We start from the raw sequence: 26,351 nt of genomic DNA, 5'->3' as shown, positions 1-26,351 counted from the left end.
AATGTCATATTGCCTCTATATAAATCCATGGTATGCCCACATCTTGAATACTGCGTGCAGATGTAGTCACCCCATCTCAAAAAAAAAAGATATTTTGGAATTGGAAAAGGTTCAGAAAAGGGCAACAAAAATAATTAGGGGTATGGAGCGTTTGCCATATGAGGATAGATTAATTAGACTGGGACTTTTCAGCTTGGACAAAAGAGATGACTAAGGTGGGATATGATAGAAGTCTATAAAATCATGACTGGTGTAGAAAAAATAGATAAGGAAGTGTTATTTACTTCTCATAACACAAGAACTAGGGGTCACCAAATGAAATTAATAGGCAGCAGGTTTAAAACAAATAAAAGGAAATATATCTTCATACAATGCATAGTCAACCTATGGAACTCCTTGCCAGAGAATGTTGTGAAGGCCAAGACCATAACAGGGTTCAAAAAAGAACTAGATAAATTCAAGGAGGATAGGTCTATCAATGGCTATTAGACAGGAATGGTGTATATAGCCTCAGTTTGCCAGAAGCTGGGAATGAGTGACAGGGGATGGATCACTTGATGACTACCTGTTCTGTTCATTCCCTCTGGGGCACCTAGCACTGGCCACTGTCAGAAGACAGGATACTGGGCTAGATGGACCTTTGGTCTGACCCAGTAGGGCCATTCTTATGTTTTTGCAATTTCATATTTAAGACTATCAACCGTGGCATGTAACCCATTGCTTAAATCAGCCTCTGTACCAGATGACTGGACGTTCCAGGGCAATCCTGGTAATTACAGGTCAGTAAGAGTAACTTAAGTACCAAGCAAATGGGTTAAAACTATAGTAAAGAATGAAATTACCAGACACAACAGAACACGCTATGTTGGAAAAAAGTTAACACAGCTTTTGTAAACTGAAATCCTGCCTCACCAATCTATTAGAATTCTTTGAGGGAGTCAACAAACATGTGGACAACAGTGATCCAGAGGATATAATGTACCTTGGTGAGGGACCTAATCAAAGTAAGCAATCATAGGATAAGAGGGAAGGTCATCTCACGGATCACTAACTGGTCAAAAGACAAAAAACCAAAGGATAGGAATAAATAGCGAGTTTCAGCAATGAAAAAAGAGGTAAATAACAGGGTCCCCCAAGGATCTGTATTGGGACCTGTGCTGTTCAACATATTCATAAATGATCTGGAAAAAGGAGTAGACAGTGAGGTGGGAAAGTTTGCAGATGATGCTTAAATTACTCAAGAAAGTTAAGCCCAAATCTGACTGCAAAGAGTTACAAAGTGATCTCACAGACCTGGGAGACTAGATTACAAAAATGGCATTTGAAACACTATGTTGATAAGTGCAAAGTAGTGTACACTTCAGTTGAAGATTTAAGTTCCAGCCTCAGGTATACATATTCATGCTCGCTCTGATTGAGCTAGCATGCTGATAACAGAAGTGTAGCCCTGGCATCAGGAATGGTGGGACAGGCTTGCATGCCTAGAATCTCTGATGGGATCGTATTTGGGGTGGCTTGCCTGTCCTAACACTCACGCCACTGCAGCTACACTTCTAGTTTTAGCATGCTAGTTCAATCAGAGCTAGTGTGGGCATGCATCCTTGAGCTTGATGTTATACCTCCAGCTCCAGTGTAGACGTTAGTTTCTATTTGGGGCTCTCCTCTGTTTCTTACCTTGTGATTGCCAATAGTAGTGGGAGCGATGGCAACCGCCCCATACTCCAACACCCAGACTTACCACAGAGCTTGGATGTACAAGGAATGAATCTACTACTGGTGAGGAAGGGCAGAGAAGTGGTGGATGAACTAGGGTGTTGAAGGGGCTGCTGCAACTGGCAGCAGTGGGGACGAATGGAGGAAAGCCTGTGGGCAGAGGTGACACAACAGTCAAAGCTTTACCACTGAGGCACTATCCCCACTTCGAGAACAACCAAAGACATTAAAAGTAAAATAAACAGAGCCCCTAGCACAGCTGCTCCAGTGCCCTAGTCTGCATGGTTATATAGGGCATCCAAGGGGCTCCAGAGAAGCAGCAGGACTTCATTTAACAGCACTGAGGAGACTTAAAAATTCCCTCATTCAAGTTACAGAGCCACAGCTCAAATTTTCTACCTAAACCACAACAGAACAACCTACAGGCCATACTCCCTTGAGGTGGCATCATCTCCAGGCATAGAGGGCTCCTGTAGTGTGGCAGGTGGGATGAGGATGGGCTGTCTCTCTTGTCACTACGACCCTTGCTGCTTTGTTCTCTAGTTCCTGGCTTTTCAGCTTCCCCATACTCTCCTCCCTGAGCTTCTTCAGTCAATGAGACCATGATAATGCAGAGGATAGAAGGGGCAAGAGACTTCTCTGATTAACGTTCTGGCCACCGCCGCTGATCACAAGATACTATCAGTTGTCAGAATCCAGTACATTTCTGAACGAAGCCAACAACCAGCAGAGCACCTTAGGAGCCAGTGCTGTACTGGACAAGTCATGGCAACAGGAGGGTCAGCTGAAAAAGCACAAAGGGCTGCCCCATGAACCCAAACTAGTGTTTATAACCAAGCTCTACTTAGATCCGTAGCAGTGTCTCATTGCAACTGTGAAGTGATATGTGGACAACTTGACATTGTAGTTTCTGTATAGCTAGTGACATCTCAGCCTGTCAGATGCCAGGGACAAGCTGGGAGGGCTCCCTGAGAAGCCAGTCAGGGCAGGATTTAGTTCCAGAACCCTAAATGCTACACTTCAGTCTGCTAATGTCCTTCCTCCTGGTTAGAGGCTTGTCACTGGTGTATGAGCTTTGCCCTGTAATTATCCCACGCAGTGTATGTTTGTTATAATTCATTTTATTAATCAATTATAAGGAGCTTAATTTATATAAACTCAAGCACCATAAATCAGTCACAGTAAATAACACCGGTTGTATCTGACACTCTACAGTGTGTATCTAACACTCTCCTGATAACCTTTGTATGGCCTTTTGTGCTTGACAATCTGCGTTACATTTACATAGGTTTGCCACTGACTTGTTTTAAGATGGGGGTCATGTCACTTAAGCACTCTGCTCATGCTTTGATTTCAGTGGGACTACTCAGGAGAAAGGTAAGCAGGATTTGTCCCTAAAGGGTTCTTAACTATCTCAGTGCAGTAAAGCTACATTAACGTATAATATAGAATCAACATGTTTAAGTTTTCATTACACAACCAGCTGAAAGAGGGGAGAAGTGTCTAGAGGCCTACAAGGAATTAAAGTGTCAGGGATGCAAAGCTGATTTTGAGAACCTGAGGGGAAGGGGAAAAGGGAAATGTTAGCATCAGTCATATCATTTAGGCCAGGGGTCGGCAACCCTTCAGAAGTGGTATGCCGAGTCTTCATTTATTCACTCTAATTTAAGGTTTCGCCTGCCAGTAAGACATTTCAATGTTTTTAGACAGTCTCGTTCTATAAGTCTAGTATATAACTAACCTATTGTTGTATGTAAAGTAAATAAAGTTTTAAAAATGTTTAAGAAGCTTCATTTAAAATTAAAATGCAGAGCCCCCAGACCAGAGGCCAGGACCCGGGCAATGTGAGTGCCACTGAAAATCAGCTTGCATGCTGCTTGCCTACCCTTGATTTAGGCAAAACCTTGTATTGATGCAGCGCTTCCCAGTTCCCATGGTGAGTGAACCATGATATACCATTCCAGAGAGTGTAGCAAACTCGCCCATCACCCAAGGAGGAGAGATGCCATAGCAGTGCCTCATCCCCACACCTCAAGGCCCCTGCTTCACTGTCTTGCGCCCCAGAAGAGGCAGAGGCACAAAGGGAACAGTCCCTGTAGTCCAGAGAGCAGAGGGGTTGTAATTATACCTCATTTCTGTATAGAAGTGCAAGGCAGGAGTCCTTGCACCGTCCCCTCCTTGAGCACCTGGACACAATCTAGTCCCTATGCACCTGCAGCAAACAGTTTATAATGAGCTAAATCAAATGCATTTCTTTCCAGACAAGGAGTATGTCTGACTTGCCTTCAGTTGTTGGAGGAGAAAACTGCTGTATCTACATATCAAGGACTCATGCCACTTGTATGTCAGGCACTCCAAAAGCTACATATGAATTTGTTTTAAGGACTTAGATGTGTTTTGGAGAAGTCTTACAATTTCAAGAATTGTACATGCCCTTCCAATAGCATAATTAAGTCATTTCATAATAAAATGAGAACTCCTGTCACATGAAACCCACTCGCTTGGAACATTCCATGTACATTTTGGCTGCAGAGCCTAGAAGAAGTGCCTAAAATCATATGTTTTATATATGCAAGTCCACAAATCAGAGAATTACTTTGTATCTTGTTTCTGTATTAGCACTGCTATGCTCACTTGCACATTTCAGGGTGCTTTATCCCCACCCCATTTTGTGAATCTGGTCTAGCCTGGAGCCAGACTAGAAATATAGATTGTGCATATTACATTTGGATGAGCAGCTCTTGTAAAGAGACTATAAGAATACTGCAAATGATCCATCTACAGCTGCAGATTTTTATCTATCATATGTCAAAGCACATGCAAGAGGATTAACCTAACATTTGTAACGTCACAGTTTTGTATAACAGGCTGCCTAGAGTTTAGAGACCAGGATTAGAAATCCCCAAATCGTATTCCTGGGTCTGCCACTGACTTGTTTTAAAATGTGGGTCATGTCACTTAAGCACTCTGCTCATGCTTTGATTTCAGTGGGACTAATCAGGAGAAAGGTAAGCAGGATTTGTTCCTGAAGGGTACTTAGCTATCTCAGTGCAGTAAGGCTACATTAATGTTTGTTAAATAATTGCAATCCAAGGCTCAGACACTGCTTTCAGTCCACAGAATCATAGAAGATTAAGGCTGGAGGAGGCCTCAGGAGATCATCTAGTCCAACTTTCTGCTTAAAGCAGGACCAACCCCAACTAAATCATTCCAGCCACGGCTTTGTCAAGCCAGGCCCTAAAAATCTCTAAGGATGGAGATTCCACCACCTCCCTAGGTAACCCATTCCAGTGCTTCACCACCCTCCTAGTGAAACAGTTTTTCCGACTATCCAACTTAGAGCGTCCCCTCACACTGGAACTTGAGACCATTGCTCCTTGTTCTGTCATCTGCCACCACTGAGAACAGCCAAGCTCCATCCTCTTTGGAACCCCCTTTCAGGTTGTTGAAGGCTGCTATCAAATCCCCCCTTGCTCTTCTCTTCTGCAGACTAAATAAGACCAGTTCCCTCAGCCTCTCCTCATTAGTCATGTGCCCCAGACCCCTAATAATTTTTGCTGCTCACCGCTAGATTCTCTCCAATTTGTCCACATCCTTTTTGCAGTGGGGGGCCCAAACCTAGACGTGATACTCCAGATGTGGCCTCACCAGTGCCGAACAGAGGGGAATAATCACTTCCCTCAATCTACTGGCAGTGCCCCTATTTATACAGCTCAATATACCGTTAGCCTTCTTGGCAGCAACGGCACACTGCTGACTCAAATCCAGTTTCTCATCCACTGTAATCCCCAAGTCCTTTTTCTGCAGAACTGCCGCTTAGCCAGTTGGTCCTCAGCCTGTAACAGTGAATGGGATTCATCCATCCTAAATGCAGGACTTTACACTTGTCCTTGTTGAACCTCATCAGATTTCTTTTGGCCCAATCCTCCAATTTGTATAGGTCACTCTGGACCCTATCCCTACCTTCCAGCGCATCTACCACTCCCCCCCAGCTTAGCATCATCAACAAACTTGATGAGGGTGCAATCAAGCCATCACTCAGATCATTAATGAAGATCTTGAACAAAACTGGCCCCAGGACCGACTCCTGGGGCACTCTGCTTGATATTGGCTGCCAACTAGACATCGACCTATTGATCACTACCCGTTGAGACTGATGATCTAGCCAGCTTCCTATCCACCTTAGAGTCCATCCATCCAATCCATAGTTCAACTTGCTGGCAAGAATACCATGAGAGAGCGTATCAAAAGCTTTGCTGTATCAAAAGCTTTGCTGATGTCAAGCTATATCACGTCCACCTCTTTCCCCATATCCACAGAGCCAGTTATCTCTTCACAGAAGGCAGTCAGGTTGGTTAGACATGACTTGCCCTTGGTGAATCCATGTTGACTGTTCCTGATCACCTGCCTTTCCTCCGAGTGCTTCAAAATGGATTCAATCAGAACCTTCTCCATGATTTTTCAGGTGACTGAGGTGCGCCTGTAGTTCCCCAGATTCTCCTTCTCCCCTTTTTAAAAGATGGGCACTATATTTACCTTTTTCTAATAGTCCAGTACCTCCCCTGATCATCACAAGTTTTCGAAGATAATGGTCAATGGCTCTTCAGTCACATCAGCCAACTCCCTCAGCACCCTTGGATGCATTGGACTTGTGCATGTCCAGCTTTTCTAAATAGTTCTTAACCTGTTTTTTCACCACTGAGGGATGCTCATCTCCTCCCCATACTGTGCTGCCCAGTGCAGCAGTCTGGGAGCTGACCTTGCCTGTGAAGACCAAGGCAAAAAAAGCATTGAATCAATATGCACCACTCCCATGGGGAATTGTGCACATGGGTTGAAGACCGTCCCTTTCTACAGTACTTTCTAGCAAAGACTGGGAGTTCCATTTTGAAGGGTCATGAAAGCCATTGCTCTTATTAATGAAATGTTGCTCTCCTTGATACTCCCTTTGTCTCCTCCTCCCACTTGTGATCAGGGTGGATTTATTTAAGTCAAGGCAATTTAAATCACCAAGTGGAAATTCTCCATTTCAATCACTGCTTTAAAATAAACTTTTCCATTTGCACTTCAGTTATTTCCTAAACAAAAAGGTACAGTCTCATTGGTCAATATAACTTCTAAAACATGTTGATTTACAGCTAAATACAGCCTTTACACTAGATGCGGTGCATCTTTTTGTTAACTAGGAGGGTACACTATATACACACACACAGTTTAGCAATTATAGAGTTTAATATTTGAAGATTCTTATTGTATTTTTTTAGTATATTAGAAAATGGCAAATGATATATTGCTTATTTACTAGATTTTTTTTGTTCATGATCTGTATCAAGCTGCATTAGGGATGGTAACTGGAATTGATTTAATTAAGATAAATTTTATGTGCTATTTGATGTGTTTAAACAAAACAACCTTAAGTGTTTTGGATAAACTTCTTCTATCAAAACATGTTGCACATTTACAACTAGATGATTTATTAAAGGAACAGCGGGATTAACTGTAGTCAGTGAATTAAATTGATTATTTCAGGTCAGAGTAAAAAACTTTCAAATATGCCTAAGAGAAAGTGACTGGAGCTTAAGTGCCTATTTGCCTAAGTCTCTTGAAAATGAGACAAGAGTCTCCTAAATTACTTAGGTTGCTTTCTGAGGAGCATTTTTCATAAGGTTGTTTCATTCTGACAAACAGGCCTTGCCTCTCTTTGCTATACAATTTATATTTGGCATGGGTTCCTTTTTACCCAGAGGTACAGGAATTTCTTGAAAATATTTCCAAATAGGGTCTTTTGTGACCTGCACCCATGGCAGTCTCTTTCTCCTGTTCCCAGGTGTTGAAATGAACACTAGAAGCAGCACGCTGAAGAATGTGATCCCTTCTTCCCACTGTCTTCTGCTTTGCCACCAGAGGCACTCCTTTCTAGTGGCACATTCTGCTCCTTCTCCCTTGTTACATAACTCCCCCACCATCCCACTCTACCCCAATCTCCTCCCCCCAAAAGAAAGAATTAATTATCCAAGATTTCTGCTCATGCAACCCACATATCTTTTGGCATTGCAGTGTTGAGATATCGATGATTCCAAGTGGTTTGTATCTCTGCATACACAAGCAGAGACAGCACAAGGCCATTTACTTCAAGTGCCCAGAACCATCCACAAGGAAGAACTGGTAGTTAGTGGGCAGATGAGTTTTCCTCATGATCTGGAGAGTAAATTTCCACAGTGGAGTTACAAATATTCATAATTTGAGAACTGAGCCAATCAATGCTCAGGTAGGGAGAAACTATAAAACAGGAGTATGAGACCACCCAGGTGGACTCAGTAGATAATCCTGAGGATGCTGTATCTTTCTTCATGCCGCTGTGTAATCCTGGAATAGTCTCCTTTCTATATGCCAGGAACAACTCCTTCCCTCACGGAATACTCCTTCTATTTCCCTTGGAGAGCTTTGTGCATGTACTCTGAACAGCCACTTGAGTGCCAAAGACCAACATTCCGAACAAGCCAGAAAAAAAAGAAGCCCTAAAGAGCCAGAAGATGACTGCAGTTGAATCTGTGTGTCATGGCATTGACTCACCAGTAGGGGATTAGCTCCGTCCAGGTCTGCATCCCTCTTTTGCTGCTCATTGCACATTCTTCTTCTGCTCTGTCTCTGCAACCCCAGCTGCTCTTCTTCATAGAGGAAGGCCAAGTCACTATCCATATTTCCCACTTCCGGGGTATCAAAAACCTTCTGCACCAGCCATCTCAAGCAGTCTTCCCATGCACTGCCCTGATGATGCCATTACATTAGTGGCCAGTAGGGGAACTCTGGCCTGCCCACTCACTACTCCAGGTTCTAGTCCAGGGACCCGACATGTGGCAACTCTGGTCTGCTTCTCCTCAGACCCTGTTGCTGCTTCTCTGGATTCCTTCCTGCAGCTTCTGGCTCCCCCTGAGTGTATTGACTCAAACATCCTCCTAGGGAGTAAGTGCAGACAAATGAACTCCATTGACCTTCAAACACAACTCCCCACTCCCAGGCAATAACTATAGCCTACTTTGGAACAGCTCCTTTCTGCTGTCAACTTCCTGTCTTTATATATCCAACCCAGCTCTTCCCCCAGCTGGACTTCATCAGCAAATTAGGCCTTAGCACAACCTGGCTTCCCTCCAGGTATGGCCTATAGGTTAATTAGCCTAATTTACCCCTGTAGGTCTTGTGTGAGATGGACAACTCACCACACTGTACTACTCAGTCATATTCACATTATAAATACTACCATGTTCTATGCAAGGTACAGAATGATAGGCAGAGGAACAAGGTCAAATACTTGCTTCACCCAAAGTAATAGGAACTGAGTTTGTCAAAGTGAAAGGAGGAGCCCATATATAAATATGGTTTCATTAACAACAATGCAGATTCAATGGTTATAGCAGAATGAGGAAAAAAAAACACCTCACCTCATTATGCAATCTAGATTTTCTATTGTTCTGAGAACAGTAGGAAAATGACAGCAAAATAAGGGCAACGTTATCCTCTCTGATCCTCTAGCAAGGGGACAAGATCTGTTTCCTGGAATACATAGGTTCACTGTATATTCTAAATTCAGTACCCAGAACTAGCACTGACAGTAATGGGAGCTCAACTCAGGGAATAAGTGAAGACTGCACAGGGGAAAGAGCCTGGGAATGATGAGAGAAAAGATCCAGAAAGCCGATGTGAAGGTAAGATAGTGATAATGATTTGTATTGCACTTGCTGGAAGAATAAGGATAATGCCCACTGGTTAGGATACTAGGATGTGATCTCCAAGATCCAGGTTTGTTTCTCAGCTCTGCCACAGGCTTCCTGTTTGACCTTGGGCAAGTCACTTAGTCTCTCAGCTCACCCTCCATACAACGGGAATAATAGCACTGCCTTAGTGTATGAGGGTTGTGAGGATAACTACATTAAAGATTGTCTGGGGCTCACACATTACAATAATAGGGGATGCCTAAGTACCAAATATAACAAATAAGCTGCCATTTGGCTCATTGTCTGCCCCAGTGTATAATGTTATTCCATTATTCGGTTTAAAAAAACAAGACAGCAGAGTTAGTGCAAAATTAAGTTTGACAAGCAGGTCAGGACACAATAAAAATTAAACAAGTGCAACATTAAATCAGTCACACTTGATATTTTTGATACTCATCACATGAACTATGTTGTATCCATTTTTGTTAAGGACTCTCATTACCTTCAGTGAGAGGCCTAGATGCCAAATGAGGGCTGGATCTGACCCATGAACAAGATCTGACATCTTTTATTTATCCAGGAAAACAGGGATTGAAAATACTCCCTTTGTGACATGGCAATTAACATGCACCAAAAAAGGGAGTCCATTACACCAAAGACACAATTTCAAGCCCTCATCTGTGCTTCCGAGCGCACCGCTCTGCCTGCCTGTTGAAGTATGAGTGCTGGAGGCAGGGACAGTATTTTGTGTCTCATTCAGCCTTATCAGCAGATCTCAATAATTCCTTATTCCAGAGATAATTGGCTTGCAGAACCACTAAAGCCTGCTTTTGTACTGGCATACCTATATTGGTTAGTGTGGTGTTTATCAGTACAACCGTTTGTGTGAACACAGTTATACTGGTACAAACATTTCTTATACTAGTATAGTTTATTGCTATCTTCTTAGAAAGGAAAAAGTTATACCAACATAAACCATTTTATACTAGTACAACTTCATCCAAAGTATGTGGGGGTATTGTTTCAAATATATCAGCATAGCAAAACTGATCCAACTTGTCAGCAAATGAGGCCTTTAGCATCTTGCTTCCTTTTACAAACTCCACCATCCATTGCTCCAAGTGTCTGGACTTTACAGCAACTGAGTTTATAAATTCCTGTAGCCAGATAGTTGTGCAGTTAACTAGCTACTCCCATATGCAAAATACATCCATCTTTTGAGTTTGTAGCTGACAGTTAATGGTATTTTCTACTGTGCACAGTCAGCAATGCATTTCCAAAACATTTGTAACTTTGCTTTTTCAGAGCAACATTTTTTTTCCATGTGAATAGCACACATACCGCCCATTAAGGCCAACTCATGAGCCAACTCTGAAAGGTCAAAGTATTGATGTTTTTCAGTTATCTAAGCAAAGAAAATGGTGAGATTCTTAAAAACAAAACAAATCAAATACATGCTGGAAGGTGTGTGTGTTTTTAGCCTCTGATAACTCTATTAAGGGGTTTTGCTCAAATGTAAAAATTTACCTTCACATAGAGACTCTAGCTTTGAAAAGAAGTCTTGGTTTTATTGCCATGGGATTTCTAGTAAGAAATAGCTACTCTGCCACAATCTTTAAACAATATAGGGAAAGCGGGATGGAAAAGATTTGGGAACCGTGATCACCCACTCAAGCACTTTCCCAAAAGAATAACTCCTCTTCCTCTTTTCTGCTGTTGACTCCTTAAAAGGCCTAGGTCGTTACCCCTTCATTGTATGCTAACTGCACCAGGGCTTTTCAAGAAGCCAATCCCAGTCTACCTAGCTGGCTTTCCTAGGGGAAGCTCACACCACTCTCCTGCCTTATTTGGGAAACCTTCATTCTGCAAGGTCTTGGCACAGCCTCAATAGCCGAGGAACCTTTTGCGGACCTGGAGTTTTGACAAAGATCGAGTGAGACAGGCCCTCAAATAATGAGTCCTTAGCTCTAGTGAGAAACAGAAATAAAGAGGGGAATGCACGCTACCACGGCACGGTGAGAACACCCTCATGGGACTGGAGTCCTGGCTGGGAGGCGAGTCCTTCTCCAGGAAGACCACAAAGGAAACCCAGGCAGCGAGAGACAGGCCCACAAACGAAACGTAAAAGTTTGCACATAAGATGCACTAACTCTCACACTTCGAAGCCAAGCGGGGCTGTGCTCCGCTCTGTCCCGCAGCCACTCGTGGCGCGTCCCCACCTCGCAAGGAGGTGGCGCCGTCCACTGATTGGCCTATAGCCTTATACATATTCAAATTAGCAGCCCATTGAGCTTTCCAGGCAGCGCCGGACTTCCATCTCCCCGCCCCCGCGCTCCATATGAAGCTAGCTGACCCGCGGACTGGATCGGCTGCTGTTGCATAGTCAATCAGCCCCGCCCCTCCAGGGCTGCCTGGGGGAGTGGGAATAAAGTCAGATAGCGGATCTGGCAGCAAAAGGAAAACGAGGGGGAAAAATACTCGCAAGAAAGTTTTCTGCTAACTTTGCAGCCGCGGCAGCAACTATGCCCGTGCGGTGCGGTGCCTCGGGACTAGGGGGGCTTGGATCGCCTTAGGGAGGGGAGGGAGGGGGAGAGACAAAAGTGTGGGGCTGGCCGGATTAAAGCAAAATAAAGAGCAGCACCCCTCCCCCTAAGCGAGAAGAACCCAGCAGAAGCGTGTGGGGTGGAGAAAACATCCTGGGGAGAGCTGACCGGAGGCAGTGAGCGAGGAGTGGAGGGAGGGAGCACAGAGAGACCCAGGCAGGCGGCAGAGTTCGGGGGAAAGATGAGCTTGTTGTCAGCCATAGACACCAGTGCTGCTTCTGTCTACCAGCCTGCCCAGCTCCTCAACTGGGTCTATCTGTCGCTGCAAGACACCCACCAGGCCAGCGCCTTTGATGCCTTCAGACCCGAGCCCTCTTCTTCCCAGCACCCCGATCTCAGCTACACCAAGAACAGCCCGGAGCTGGGCTCGTCCCTCAATTCCAGCTATCTGAACAGCTTCTTCCAACTCCAGAGGAACGAGGTAGGTGCCTTTCCCCCCGTGCCTGCCGAGTGGGATCGCTAGATTGGGTTCAATAGTTTCACACAGAGTCTGAGCTGAGCCAGGAGGGGGGACAGTCTCTCTGCGGCCAGAGGAGCCGAGCTGCAATCTGTGATCGCTTTGCAAAAAAATCGCAGAAAGTTCACTCTGAAATTTAGCCCCAACCGCCATGATGTTTGAGAAGTTTTTCCCATTTTTCTAGAGTTGGATTCCTGTTATTTAAACAAAAGCTGTCCGGACCAAAGGGAGCCTTTGCTTTTAATAGTTTTTGTAAAGTACAGGGGGAGTACGTAGGAGCTGGAGAAAGAGTTCCCTTTTTTTAAGTCCGCGAAAAATAATCAGTGCAGGTTCTTTAACCAGTAATCCTGGTTTGTCGCTCCAATTTCGGATCTTGCCCTAAACCCTCAGTTTTGTTGGAAATGGCTTTTTATTTTTCCAACCAGTAAAAATGCAACTTTAGCCTGTAACTTTCTGCTGTTACTGATGTTGCCAAGTCTGCGCAAACGAACCGTGCTCGGCATTGTGTTCAGATGGGAATTCAACCAAAGTTGTAACAAAGTTAATTTCACTTTGAGGTTGGGGGGTGCGTGGGGGAAATTACCGTTTGCTTCTGTGGGGGAAGGTATGGCCTATATTTAAATTATATATATATATTTAAACCCCCTCCCCCCGGAGTGTGCTCGGCACACAACTTCTGTTGACAATCTGGTAAACGATTACACTGATTTATTTGCATTGCTATCACGGAGCTGAACCAGATACGGTAGAACAACTAATAACGGGAGGGGGTGGGGGAGGTAGAGAGAAGGGGAAAGGACAGCAAATACATTGTAACATTTTAAGTCAGTGAAATTGCTGAAGTTCAAACATCCCTCTCATGCTTAAAAATAGGACTGGAAATAAACTGGTAATACAGGATAACATTGTTAGATACAATGTTTAAATAAATACCTTGCAGATGGTAGAACTGAAGCTGAACATTTTAATCAATAATGATGGGAGACTGAAAACATTGGGATTGTTTACTTTAGAAGAGAGGTGATGAAGGGATGTGATAAAAGTACATAAAATAATGGTCTACAGCAGAATCTTGTGTCCTCCTTGTTAATACCACAAGAAAAAGGGAACAGTCAATGACATTAAAAACTGATAAGGGAAATCTGTTGTGTGGGGAAGTATTTAAACTGTGGAACTCACTGACACATGGAATCCCAGAGGCCAAGAACTTAATATTTAAAAAGGGTTTGGCAATTTATATGGGTATCAGGAATACGGTAAAAATTGTTAGAGATATAAAACCTCCTGTTTCAGGTTTTAAGACCCTCTCTAATTACTAGCTATCAGAAGAACTCCTAAGGTGGTATCATTCTTGCACTTTCACCTGATGCTGGCCACTGTAGAAGACAGGATACTGGAGTAGATGGACATTGAGTCCAATGCACTATGGCAATTCTTAGGTAATGGAGTTTCAGAACATTCCTGAAGCCTAGGAACAGGTTAAAATGAGCTCCCACTTGAAAGTATAGGACTCTTTTTTATTTTGGCACAGGGACCAAAGCTAAGGAATCTTCAGTTAAAGTCAGCAGCCAGTTTTTGGCATAATTTTATTAATGGGTTACTACTGATGCAATTAAGAACCACCACCAAGGAAACAAGTTTAAACATCAGTCAGACTTTATTTAATAATGGAATGTTTTGCAGAAGCACTGTAGTCCCAAATGGACACGTCTGCTATTTTTCAAAGGAAGTTATTCAACATTCAGAAGTTCCATGTCCAAATTCTTATTCTGTGTAATTCCTTTAAAAAGGTAAAAAAAAATGCAGAATTCAAAAGCACGTTGTTCTGTTAGCAAAGTCAGCAGGCAGTGGGAGTCAAACACAGAACTGCACACCTGTCAGTTCCAAGTTGACAGATATTGTTATTTTGCATTTGTGTTGCACACATTCTGGTTTCGAGACAGAGCTAAGAATTCAGAGTTTCAGTCTTCGTAGACTTTCTCATTAGGGGGTTGATAACACTGTGCAGCTCAGCATTTGCTAATGTTAGAATCCATTCTGTTCAGAGTCAGATATTTTCCCCCTAATGTAAAACTAGCCAACAGTAATGTGTGGCTGCAGCTAGGGAGGCTGGGAAATTCTGTCCCAGGAACAGAGCCCTTGGTGGAGATTTTTGGTCTTTCTAGAGTTCCCTCTTTCTGTTCCCACTGTATGATTTGTAACTAGGGTTTCATCCTTCTATCAGAAACATCACCCTCTGCCTTCTGGGAAATATTTCTCTCCAGTTCTTTCTCTATATCCAAAACCTATTATCACCAACTCTACTTCAAGGCTCAGTCCCTAGGTTTACTAGGCCACTTCCAGATGGCTGCTTCTGTTGTATGTTGCAAACCACAACTTTATCAACCCCATCCAGTGGTTTAAGCATTAACCTTCTAAACCCAGGGTTCTGAGTTCAATCCTTGAGGGGGCCACTTAGGGATCTGGGGCAAAAGTCTATCCAGGGATTGGTCCTGCTTTGAGCAGGGGGTTGGACTAGATGACCTCCTGAGGTCCCTTCCAATCCTGATATTCTATGATACCTTTGAATTCCCTCAGAATCATCTCCAGAACAATCCTCACTAAGCACTTATGGTGAGTCTGACAGCTACATTTACCTGTGCTACATGTCTAAGGCCCCCACTCAGGTAGGGCGCATGCAGGGAAAGGGATAGTTCAGTGGTTTGAGCATTGGCCTACTAAACCCAGAGTTGTGATCTGGGGCAAAAAAAAAAAATCAGTACTTGGTCCTGCTAGTGAAGGCAGGGAGCTGGACTCAATAACCTTCAGGGTCCTTTCCAGCTCTATGAGATATATTATTATTAGATGCAATTGTGTTTTACTCCTTTCACTCTTGTAAGAACTTCCTAAAGCACTTCAGTCACATCAGCTGAGAATGCAAACACTGTACAAAGTCTGTAGGATTCAACATCCAGGTAACATGGAGCCATGATTCCATGAGGATACTTCATATTTACAGAGGATCAGGCTTGTTTGCAATTTTCACAAATGCATTCTCCTGCTTCTAACTGCAATTGAGCAGAGCACACAGTTGATGTGAGGCACTTTTTAAATGTCACGTTAGTGTGTCTATTGTACTTGTTAATCAATAATTTGCACTTCTACAGCATCTTTCATTTAAGATTCACCAAAGAATTTAAACATGCTGTAGCTCAAAAAAGCGCAAATCAATACACTTCTCCACACAGTCCAGAAGTTGGAAGCTTGAATGTTTCTTGACAAGAGAGACCCCAAGAGGATTTCTTCCAATGTCATATTCTTAATTCTTGAAGTTCTAATGTCTGTTTTTGTCAACAGTTTCAAATGCCATTAAGTACATACTTAGTAGTTAGATTGTTTACAATTATTTTTGGGAGTAATGGTGCCGTATATTTCTTTTACATCAAGTGGGTTCGTGTGATGCCTTTGGAACACAAATAGCTTTCCAAAGTTAAACTGTTAACTGTTTTTAATATAGTGCTTGCTTTGGTTGGCGTTTTTTCCTCCTAGTTTTGAACTGGCTTGGCTTAGCCACAGGCTGAGCTGTGACAATGATTGACACATAGCTTATACACAATATTTGGAAAGTGACCTAATGAGAGGCCAAAATAGCAACAGATTGAGAAATGACAGGATCATAGGGAATATAATAAGCATGTGTACACCATGTTGTCATGCAGCTGAAAAATTGTCAGAGGAGAGTGCTTGGAAAAGTAGACAGCTCATGAAAAGTTGCTATTATACAGGACTTGCAAGTCTGCATGGCAGTGCCTGTGTATGTGACTTGCATACTGACCAAAGGAACTGGACAGAAAAAAAAATGCAGGCATCCACAAAGTACTCTTGCACTTAATGAAGATTTTTGTCCTCCAGACTTTTTTCCACTACACTGGATGCCTTCTAGATAAACATGATGAATACAGCTGTTTGGTGCATAAAAGCCCCTTGTACCAACAAAAAGGCAACAATAAAAGGTTTAAACAGTACGTTGACAATGAATGTTTTGTTCCAGCTGGGAGACTCATTTTACAAAACAGACCTGGTTTAAATAAAATTTTACTGGAGCATTTATTGCCCAAGATATGAAATAAAGGCATTTTGGAACACAACGATGCTATTGAACTCAACTTAACTTTCATTATAACCTCATTCTTTGGAGCCAAGTATTTGAAGTTTGTTGTAGGATTGCTTACAACCGATGTAATGTATTTGAGAGTCAGCCAGGTAACTGTGTCAGTAAGTGGTATAATTGAGAAACCTAAGATAATGGTGTGTGTAATCAGGTGCAGATTCACCCGGCGGCACCTCTTGCTGGTCATCTCCAGGAAGTAGTTCTTTGACCCAGGCGCGTCCTCTGTCAGCCGATGATCCGCTACTACTACTGGCCCCCTGTGTCCCTCCCAAGACCACAGTGCCCCTTTAACTGGGTTCTGCCCCATGGCAGTACCCCCACAGTTCTGAGTCTCCCCCTCCCAGGGGAATCCCCACCCACTATCTCCACTTTGCCTCAGTCTTGGCTACTGCCCAGTCTCCATCTAGCCCCTGTTCAGTGGGGCACACTGCAGTGTAAATGCCACTCATCACCAGCAAGGGGGGTTTTGGACCTGCTGCCTCTGCCTACTCATGGGCTGTCCCGGCAACCCAGTACCCAACAGGCCTTACCAGGCCTGCAGCCTGGGGCTTTCCTAGGCCAGAGCTCCCTGGCTCCCTTGGCCTTTCCCCTGCCCTGCTCCACTCCAGATACCTGGTTAACCTCCCTGCAGCCAGTCCCTCTTCTCTCTGAACACAGAGAGAGATTGTTGAGCTCCTAGCTCCCAGCATCTTACATAGGGCCAGCTGAGGCTTGATTGGGGTGTGGCCCAGCTGCGGCTGCTTCCTCAATCAGCCTAGTAGCTGCTTTCCCTGCCACAGCCCTCTTCCAGGGCTGTTTTAAGCCCTTCAGGGCAGGAGCAGGGTAACCACTCTGCTACAATATGGCAGACCATTCACTTCCTCACCCTCGTGTCCCGCCCCGACACAAAGTGGCGGGACCGCCTGCCACCTCTGGAGGGTGAGGAGCCCAGGTGGGTCAGCCTCTACTCCACCCTGGTCCCAAGGCCCACTGGGGATATCAGTTGGCGGCTCCTTCATGGGGCCGTGAGCACGGGCGTGTACTTGGCGCGGTTTACCCCTGTCCCAGACACCTGCCCATTCTGCAGCATGAGAGAGATCCTGGCGCACGTTTATTTAGAGTGCACCAGGTTGCAGCCCCTACACCGGCTCCTCATTGACATCCTATTACGTTTCTGGCTGCACTTTTCCCCTCACCTCCTTCTCTACGCACTCCCTATCCGTGGCCCCACAAATTCCTGGGACCTCCTGGTCAGCCTCCTCCTCGCCCTGGCTAAAAAGGCCATTTATGCGACCAGGGAGAGGAGGTTGGCCGATGGAGACTCCAGTGACTGTGGGGCTTGTTTCCAATCCCTGGTCCGTTCACGCATCCGGGCGGAGTTCCTCTGGGCGGCGTCCACTGGCTCCCTTGTCGCCTTCGAGGAGCAGTGGGCACTGTCCGGGGTTCTCCGCTCGGTGTCCCCGTCAGGTTCCCTTCTTATGGCCCTTTGACCTCACTCCTGTCCCTGTTCTTTTATTAGTTGTCCCCCGAACTCAGTGGGTTCTGTGGTTCCTCCCCTTAGGCTGGGGGGTGATCCTTTAGCAGTGGGCGGGCAACATGCAATAGTACAGTATGGCAGACCCTTCACTTCCTCACCCTCGTGTCCTGCCCCGACACAAAATGGCGGGACCACCTGCCACCTCTGGAGGCTGAGAAAGCCTGGTGGGCCAGCCTCTACTCTACCCTGGTCCTGAGGCCCGCTGGGGACATCAGTTGGCGGCTCCTTCATGGGGCTGTGAGCACGGGTGTGTACTTGGTGTGGTTTACCCCTGTCCCAAACACCTGCCCCTTCTGCGACGTGAGGGAGACCCTGGCGCACGTCTATTTAGAGTGCGCCAGGTTGCAGCCCCTATACCGGCTCCTCACCACTCTCCTGTTACATTTCTGGCTGCGCTTTTCCCCTCACCTCCTTCTCTACACACTCCCTATCCGTGGCCCCACAAAGTCACGGGACCTCCTGGTCAACCTCCTCCTCATCCTGGCAAAAATGGCCATCTACACAACCAGGGAGAGGAGGTTGGCCGATGGAGACTCCGGTGACTGTGGGGCTTGTTTCTGATCCGTGGTCCATTCACGTATCTGGGCGGAGTTCCTTTGGGCGGCGTCCACTGGCTCCCTTGACACTTTCGAGGAGCAGTGGGCGCTGTCCGGGGTTCTCTGCTCGGTGTCCCCATCAGGTTCCCTTCTTATGACCCTTTGACCGCACTCCTGTCCCTGTTCTTTTATTAGTTGTCCCCTGCAATCAGTGGGGTTCTGAGGTCCTGTGGGTCATCCCTTAGGCTGTGGGGGGGATCCTTTAGCAGTGGGCAGGCTTCCGCCCGCCCGCTTCCCTGACACCCAATAGATACAGTATGGCAGACCCTTCACTTCCTCACCCTCGTGTCCCGCCCCGACACAAAGTGGCAGACCGCCTGCCATCTCTGGAGGGTGAGGAACGCCGGTGGGCCAGCCTCTACTCTACCCTGGTCCTGAGGCCCGCCGGGGACATCAGTTGGCAGCTCCTTCATGGGACCATGAGCATGGGCGTGTATTTGGCACGGTTTACCCCGTCCCAGACACCTACCCCTTCTGCGGCCTGAGGGAGACCCTGGCGCATGTTTACTTAGAGTGCGCCAGGTTGCAGCGCCTGTACTGGCTCCTCACAAACATACTGTTACATTTCTGGCTGCACTTTTCCCCTCACCTCCTTTTCTATGCACTCCCTATCCATGGCCCCACAAAGTCACAGGACCTCCTGGTCAACCTCCTGCTGGCCCTGGCTAAAATGGCCATCTACACAATCAGGGAGAGGAGGTTGGCCAGTGGAGACTCCTGGGACTGTGGGGCTTGTTTCCGATCCTCTGTCCGTTCATGTATCTGGGCAGAGTTCCTCTGGGCGGCATCCACTGGCTCCCTTGATGCCTTCGAGGAGCAGTGGGCGCTGTACAGGGTTCTCTGCTCAGTGTCCCCATCAGGCTCCCTTCTTTTGACCATTTGACCGCACTCCTGTCCCTGTTCTTTTATTAGTTGTCCTCCGAAATCAGTTGGGTTTTGAGGTCCTGTAGATCCTCCCCTTAGGCTTAAGGGGATCCTTTAGCAGTGGGCGGGCTTCCACCCGCCCACTTCTCGGAACCCAATAGGTACAGTATGGCAGATTTGTATGTTGTTTTCCATACTCACTTTCAACAGGCTGCCCACCAAATTGGTACAGAATTTGATCATGTAGTGATAGCCATCATTATGCAGGGAAAACTTGACTTATCAAGTTCAGTGTCCTAACTCCAGCAGAGGCCAATACCTACACTTGAGAGGAAGCACCGTGTCTTTACGATACATCACCATGTCTTTATGATACACAACCATTTGTGCAGTGCTGTACATGGCACTGGAGAGAGGGGAATTCCTTCCAGTAACCTCTGCAACAGCCCTGCTACATCTGGTCTATTTACCGTTATTTTAACATGCATAACTGCAAGTATTTATTGATTATAACAGTGTAACTAGAGGATAATTTGATACCCTGTGACCTCCCAGATCAAATTTCTTACAGATAAGGAAGAACCAATTGGTAATGAGAAAACATGAGCTACATGAATTCACCATTGTAAGGAACAGATTCACCAATTTAGAAAGGCAGTTTATTTGGGGGAAGGTAATGGATGTCCTGTGGGAAGTAGTACTAACACCTATTGTAATGAAAGAATGCTAGATGGCTGAAGACCACCAGCCCATCCTCACATTAGTGAGGTTCTCAAGAGAAAAGGGCTAATGATAATGAAATTAACAGGTAATATTAAACTGGGAAATGTGAATGACAGCGAGGACAGAGACAATACAAAGGTATTTGAGGCCCTGTTTGCTTAAAATCTATTTTTTCTACCTAAATATCAACTTTACTTGCCTCAAATCAGTCTGTATGTGCCTAAACAGAGATTCAGGTGCCTAAGTGTGGCTAACAATATGAGCAGAAAGTAACAAAATGAAATTAAACTATCATAAAAGGTAAGTACATATACACTGGGAAAAGATACTCCCATGCACTGATATTCAGTTGGAGGAAGAAATACAGGCATGATGGGGACAGTAGATGAGATGCAAACTGAAAATGTTACATGGCAACAAAATAAAACAAAAAAGCCTTTGTAATTTTGACTCCATACAGACAAGCTTTAATTACCTCAGGGAGTAGGAAATAGTCCTGTATATCGTGTCAAACCAATCTGATAGCTTTCTTTGATAGGATAATGAGTCTTGTGGATAATGGAGAAGCGGTGGATGTGGTATACCTAGACTTTAGTAAGGCATTTGATATGGTCTCACATGATATCCTTATCAATAAACTAGGCAAATACAATTTAGATGGGGCTACTATAAGGTGAGTGCATAACTGGCTGGATAACCGTACTCAGAGAGTAGTTATTAATGGCTCCCAATCCTGCTGGAAAGGTATAACAAGTGGGGTTCCGCAGGGGTCTGTTTTGGGACCGGCTCTGTTCAATATCTTCATCAACGACTTAGATGTTGGCATAGAAAGTACGCTTATTACGTTTTCAGATGATACCAAACTGGGAGGGATTGCAACTGCTTTGGAGGACAGGGTCAAAATTCAAAATGATCTGGACAAATTGGAGAAATGGTCTGAGGTAAACCGGATGAAGTTCAATAAAGACAAATGCAAAGTGCTCCATTTAGGAAGGAACAATCAGTTTCACACATACAGAATGGGAACAGACTGTCTAGGAAAGAGTACGGCAGAAAGAGATCTAGGGGTCATAGTGGACCACAAGCTAAATATGAGTCAACAGTGTGATACTGTTGCAAAAAAAGCCAACGTGATTCTGGGATGCATTAACAGGTGTGTTGTAAACAAGACACGAGAAGTCATTCTTCCGCTCTACTCTGCGCTGGTTAGGCCTCAACTGGAGTATTGTGTCCAGTTCTGGGCACCGCATTTCAAGAAAGATGTGGAGAAATTGGAGAGGGTCCAGAGAAGAGCAACAAGAATGATTAAAGGTCTTGTGAACATGACCTATGAAGGAAGGCTGAAAGAATTGGGTTTATTTAGTTTGGAAAAGAGAAGACTGAGAGGGGACATGATAGCAGTTTTCAGGTATCTAAAAGGGTGTCATCAGGAGGAGGGAGAAAACTTGTTCACCTTAGCCTCTAATGATAGAACAAGAAGCAATGGGCTTAAACTGCAGCCAGGGAGATTTAGGTTGGACATTAGGAAAAAGTTCCTAACTGTCAGGGTAGTTAAACACTGGAATAAACTGCCTAGGGAGGTTGTGGAATCCCCATCTCTGGACATATTTAAGAGTAGGTTAGATAAATGTCTATCAGGGATGGTCTAGACAGTATTTGGTCCTGCCATGAGGGCAGGGGACTGGACTCGATGACCTCTCGAGGTCCCTTCCAGTTCTTGAATCTATGAATCTGTAGCTCATCTTAGATTGTAAAATCTTTGAGGCCTTTGATTATGTTTGTACAGTGCCTAGTACAGTGGGGCTTGGGCCTCTAGGCATTACTATAATACAGATAATAAACTGTAGCTGAAGTGTTGCATTTGCTGTAGTTAGGTGGCTCTGAGCCCCTCATTCATTACCAGACAGATAGCCAAAATGGAGTGAGTTCAGATGATCAGAATGACTAATTATACTTTTAGCAAAGCAATGACTAAAAGGCTGGAGGAATATTACCGTATATTAATATGTGAAGGATGTAAATAGTAAGCATTGAGAGAAATTACTTAGGTGGTACACAGAAGAAAGTGGGATGAAATTTAAAAAAAAGGCAAAAATCAAGGCAGAATATCAAGAACAGCTTCCCCATAGTAAAATCTAAAAGCTGGTGGATTAGCCTTCGAAGGGAACTGATGGGAGCCCTGTAGGTTGGGACTCTTAGAATTAAACTGGACTGTGCACTAGTAAAAACAGTGTAGGGACCTAACTTGTACTTGCAGGGAAATGGATCAGGTGACCTGTTATCCATCTCTCATTTCTAGGAATACCACACACTGACTTCATACTTTGTGAAGAGAGATTTCCTTTTCTTCTAAACTTATCAATTTTGAGGGAGATGGTAAGAAAGGAGACTGATGGATTTTCACTACACTCTTTGTATCTTCTGAACATAAGAACTGCCATATGTGATCATACAGCACTGGTCCAGTAAGTTCAGTATCCTGTCACTGACAACAGATACCTCACCTCAAGGTGCTAGAAACCCTTCAATAGGCAGTTCTGGGATAACCTGCCCCTAGGGTAAATTTCCTCCTGATTCCCAATAGAAGTTAGTTTATGCCCTGCAGCATGGGAGTATATATCCCTTCCAGATTTCGTTTATTTAAAATGGTTACTATTCTAAATCTGAATATCCTCATCATCCTTACTAATGTATAATCCCTTAAATATTTCAGTCAGATGTGATAGCCACAGCCATGAAATTTAAAAAGGTTGTTTTCAGAACTGCAGAGGCTTGGTTTAAGACGACAAAAATAAGTATTTTTATTCATGCCAAATGCTTGTCATCTGTGAAGCAAATGCAAGAATTACCATTAGAGCAATGTCTTCAAGGCCCTAACCATAAAGTACCAGATTGACTTCAGTAGGGCTACTCATGTGAGTAACGATTACTTACATAAATGAAGACAGCAGGACTATGCCTTGTGTTGGGCCATGGCAATAAGCCTCCTTGGCTGCTCTTCTCTGGAGAGCTTTTCAAATTTCAGCTATGCCCATAACCTGTTTGTTGAGCCAGAGTAGTTTAGCTCTCCTCTGTGGAAAAAGAAATTTAAACGGCTGTAAAAAAAACCAAAACAAAACATGTTTTCACCTATTTCCTCTTTAATCAAATAGATTTGCTATAATTTCCAGGGGTGGGTGGGTGTGTGTGTGTGTGTGTGTGTGTGTGTGTGTGTGTGTGTGTATAATTGTGGATATATTATGTTTATAACCCCAGAGATATCAGTAAGATTTGTAATACATTAAAAAGGCATTTAACACTGAAACACAGTCTATAGACCGACACACTGTTAAACATAGGAACAGGCCCATGTGCCCAAAATTATACTTTAACAAAACATACTGTAATGGTGGTGGTCTGTTTCTTATGCTTGGTTAATTTCCTCATTGTCATTTTTCTCACTGTTGTTCATGTAATTACTGGCACTTGGGAACTGCACACTTGACACGATAGGCAATAGCTCAACAATCCCCTGCCCTCCAACTCCTTTAAGAATAATAGGAAATGATTAACCATCATTTTTTTTGTAAATTACAAGTAGTTTATGGCCATTTAAAGTAACAGTCAACTTTAATTCTAGCCAATTAAAAAAAAAAGTTAAAAGTACTTTCAAGTACACCCCTCTAGTTACCATCGCCTTCTATTTTCTATTTCCCCACATAAACAGGGGAATCTGACAACACAGGTGAAAGAGTGAACCTGACTAGACACACAAAATATTGTCAAATAAACAAAGCAATCAAACTGGAACAAAATAACTTTTTGACCCTAACTTTTCAATTCTATCATTTTTATCTGTTACTTGTAACAATAGGTAAAAAGTTCCAGAAGGAAGTGATTGTTTTATGCTGACTGTGTCCCTTTAAATCTTTCCTTTCAGTAACCCTAGGAATACTGAATTGGCTCCCCCCAAATTTTTGAGATTCCAAGAGACCAATCCCAATAATGCAATTGGGGTCCAGTATAAAGTTTATTTTTAGATTTTCTTCATCAATTAATGCGTGTGAAAGATTCCATTTTCCACATTAAATCCTCTGTTTATCCACAGGCATTATGGGGAAGGAGCCAGGAACAGTGCAAGCTTTCCCCCTATTGCCCAGCCAGCATGCCCCAATACTCTTTAGAAGAGATTACCTCAAGGGTGAGAAGGTCAGATTTCATAGTCTGTTCAGTGCTGAATATCTTTGTTGAGTTTTTGAACGAAACTGCCAATTAGTGCTAAATGCAGTTGTAACTTCTGTAGTGTAATACAAACCTGAACAGGACTACAACCATTCTACTTATGCCACTGTGTAGGGTTTGGGATGGTAAAGGATTTTGGTCATTACCAACTCAGAGCACATTTAAAATAACAGTCTAGAGATAGAAGGCTTCATACCCATTAACAGTTCCTTTACTTCATATTCCTGTGTTGCTACTTTGTTGTTGTTGTTCTTGTGTAGTCTCCTATGAGATGTACCATCCAGCCATGTTAGAGGGAGGCAGTCAACTTCACTTACAAAAAAAAGAGAGCTTGAATGAGCATGTCCTGATTTAAAAAAAAAAATCTCTTAAGAGATTTATAAGGGTGTGTCTGTTTCGCTGTTGATTTTCAGAAGGGTGTTTAGGATGGTGGGGCAAAACCACAGCCCCAAACCTGCTCAGAACCATCTTACCTCACCCCCTCTTCATATCTTTGCTGCTGTCAGTTCAGTTTCAGTTTTGCTGCTGCTGTCTCGGTAAACACCATCTTACAGAATCTGAGAAGGAGCATGCATGCAAACACCCTAAGGAGCATTACATCGGGGTCAGGTCATCATGCTGCTGCATGAGACAAGAAGCACAAGTGACCAAATTACTTATTATGGCACATGCCAAGTCTTCCTTATTCTTAAAGTAATGCCAGGATTAACCAGCAGAGTAGTTTGGCTACTAAAAGGAAATCCTGCTTGTTTTACTCAGTGGAGTTATCCCACTGAAGACAATTGGATTCCTCATCTGAGTAAGAACAGCAGGACGCAGCCCTAAATTGGTCCCACTGATTCCGAAGTAGCTTCAGCTGCAAAAGCCCTTCCTCTGTTGCTCCTTTATCCTCCCCGTTTCTGAAACTAGCGCTGCTGAGTTAAACAGTGCATATGCTTTTGCTTCATTATCTAAGCAGTTAAAGTTTATTTACAGTTGGGCATTTACATCGTGGCAACAAAGGAGACATCCATACAGTGTTCCATAGCCACTTAATATCACATCAAAGGATGAGCCACATTTGGAAAACTGGAAAGGGCAAGAGAGAGCAGAATTAATTGCAAAGCCTAATTCAGCTCCCAGGAGAATGATATGGAACCAATAATTTATAGTAAAGTTCTTATTAATTAGCTTTTGAAAAGTCAGCAGTGGAGAATAGCCCAGTTACATGTATTTTCAATCTGACTGGTGGAAAAATCATTGGCTAACTCATATAAATGATTTGGAATTTTACATTCCCAGAAACCCCTCATTGATGCAGCCTTAGCACTCATTTTCTGTCCCAGCTCAGACTCCCCAAGATAAACCTCATAAGATTTTTTAGTTAGGTTTTTCACACAGAATATATAACAGTATTTATCTTACCTTTCATTTCAAAGGACCTGAACAAGCTGTTATTGTAGCTAAGTATCATGGAGTGATCTTTCATTCATTCTTCCTATGCAGATCCCTATGGGGTGGAACAGTCCACAGGAAAACCACTCAGTTGTTTAGAACAGCAAGCAAAAAACAAGTTTGCTGATGAAATAGCACAGGTAATTTGGGTAGGCAGGTAGGAATTTGACCAGGACTCTTGTTAACATGCCTGTTCTTGTGGAAAGTAACATGGATCTTAAATTCTCAAAACCAGATATAAAACCAAGGTCCTATCTCTTCCAAGATATGAAAACTTCTCCCCTGTTATTGTAAATGTTTGGGTGTGAGGAGATGAATGAAGGGAAGGGTAAGCATGGGTAATATGCAGCAACTATCAGTAG

General features: G+C 43.9%; 1 protein-coding gene and 1 long non-coding RNA gene across 3 annotated transcripts in view; both read left to right on the top strand.

Annotated features, from left to right (window-relative positions):
* The window catches only part of LOC127054338 (uncharacterized), a 788,041-nt gene that overhangs the window by 536,538 nt on the left and 225,152 nt on the right, over positions 1-26,351 (top strand). The window lies entirely within an intron of this gene.
* ZCCHC24 (zinc finger CCHC-type containing 24) overlaps positions 11,803-26,351 on the top strand; it is a 218,517-nt gene continuing 203,968 nt past the window's right edge. For both annotated transcript variants that reach the window (XR_007775195.1, XM_050960334.1), the window contains exon 1: positions 11,803-12,449. Coding sequence is in view for 1 of the 2 variants with exons in the window: in XM_050960334.1 (XP_050816291.1) it covers positions 12,210-12,449 (240 nt within the window). In the remaining variant the exon portion in view is untranslated. The remainder of the gene's footprint in view (positions 12,450-26,351) is intronic.

Source organism: Gopherus flavomarginatus, chromosome 6 (assembly GCF_025201925.1).
Source record: "Gopherus flavomarginatus isolate rGopFla2 chromosome 6, rGopFla2.mat.asm, whole genome shotgun sequence".
NCBI classification, from domain to species: domain Eukaryota; kingdom Metazoa; phylum Chordata; order Testudines; family Testudinidae; genus Gopherus; species Gopherus flavomarginatus.
This window is presented reverse-complemented; position numbering and strand designations above follow the sequence as displayed.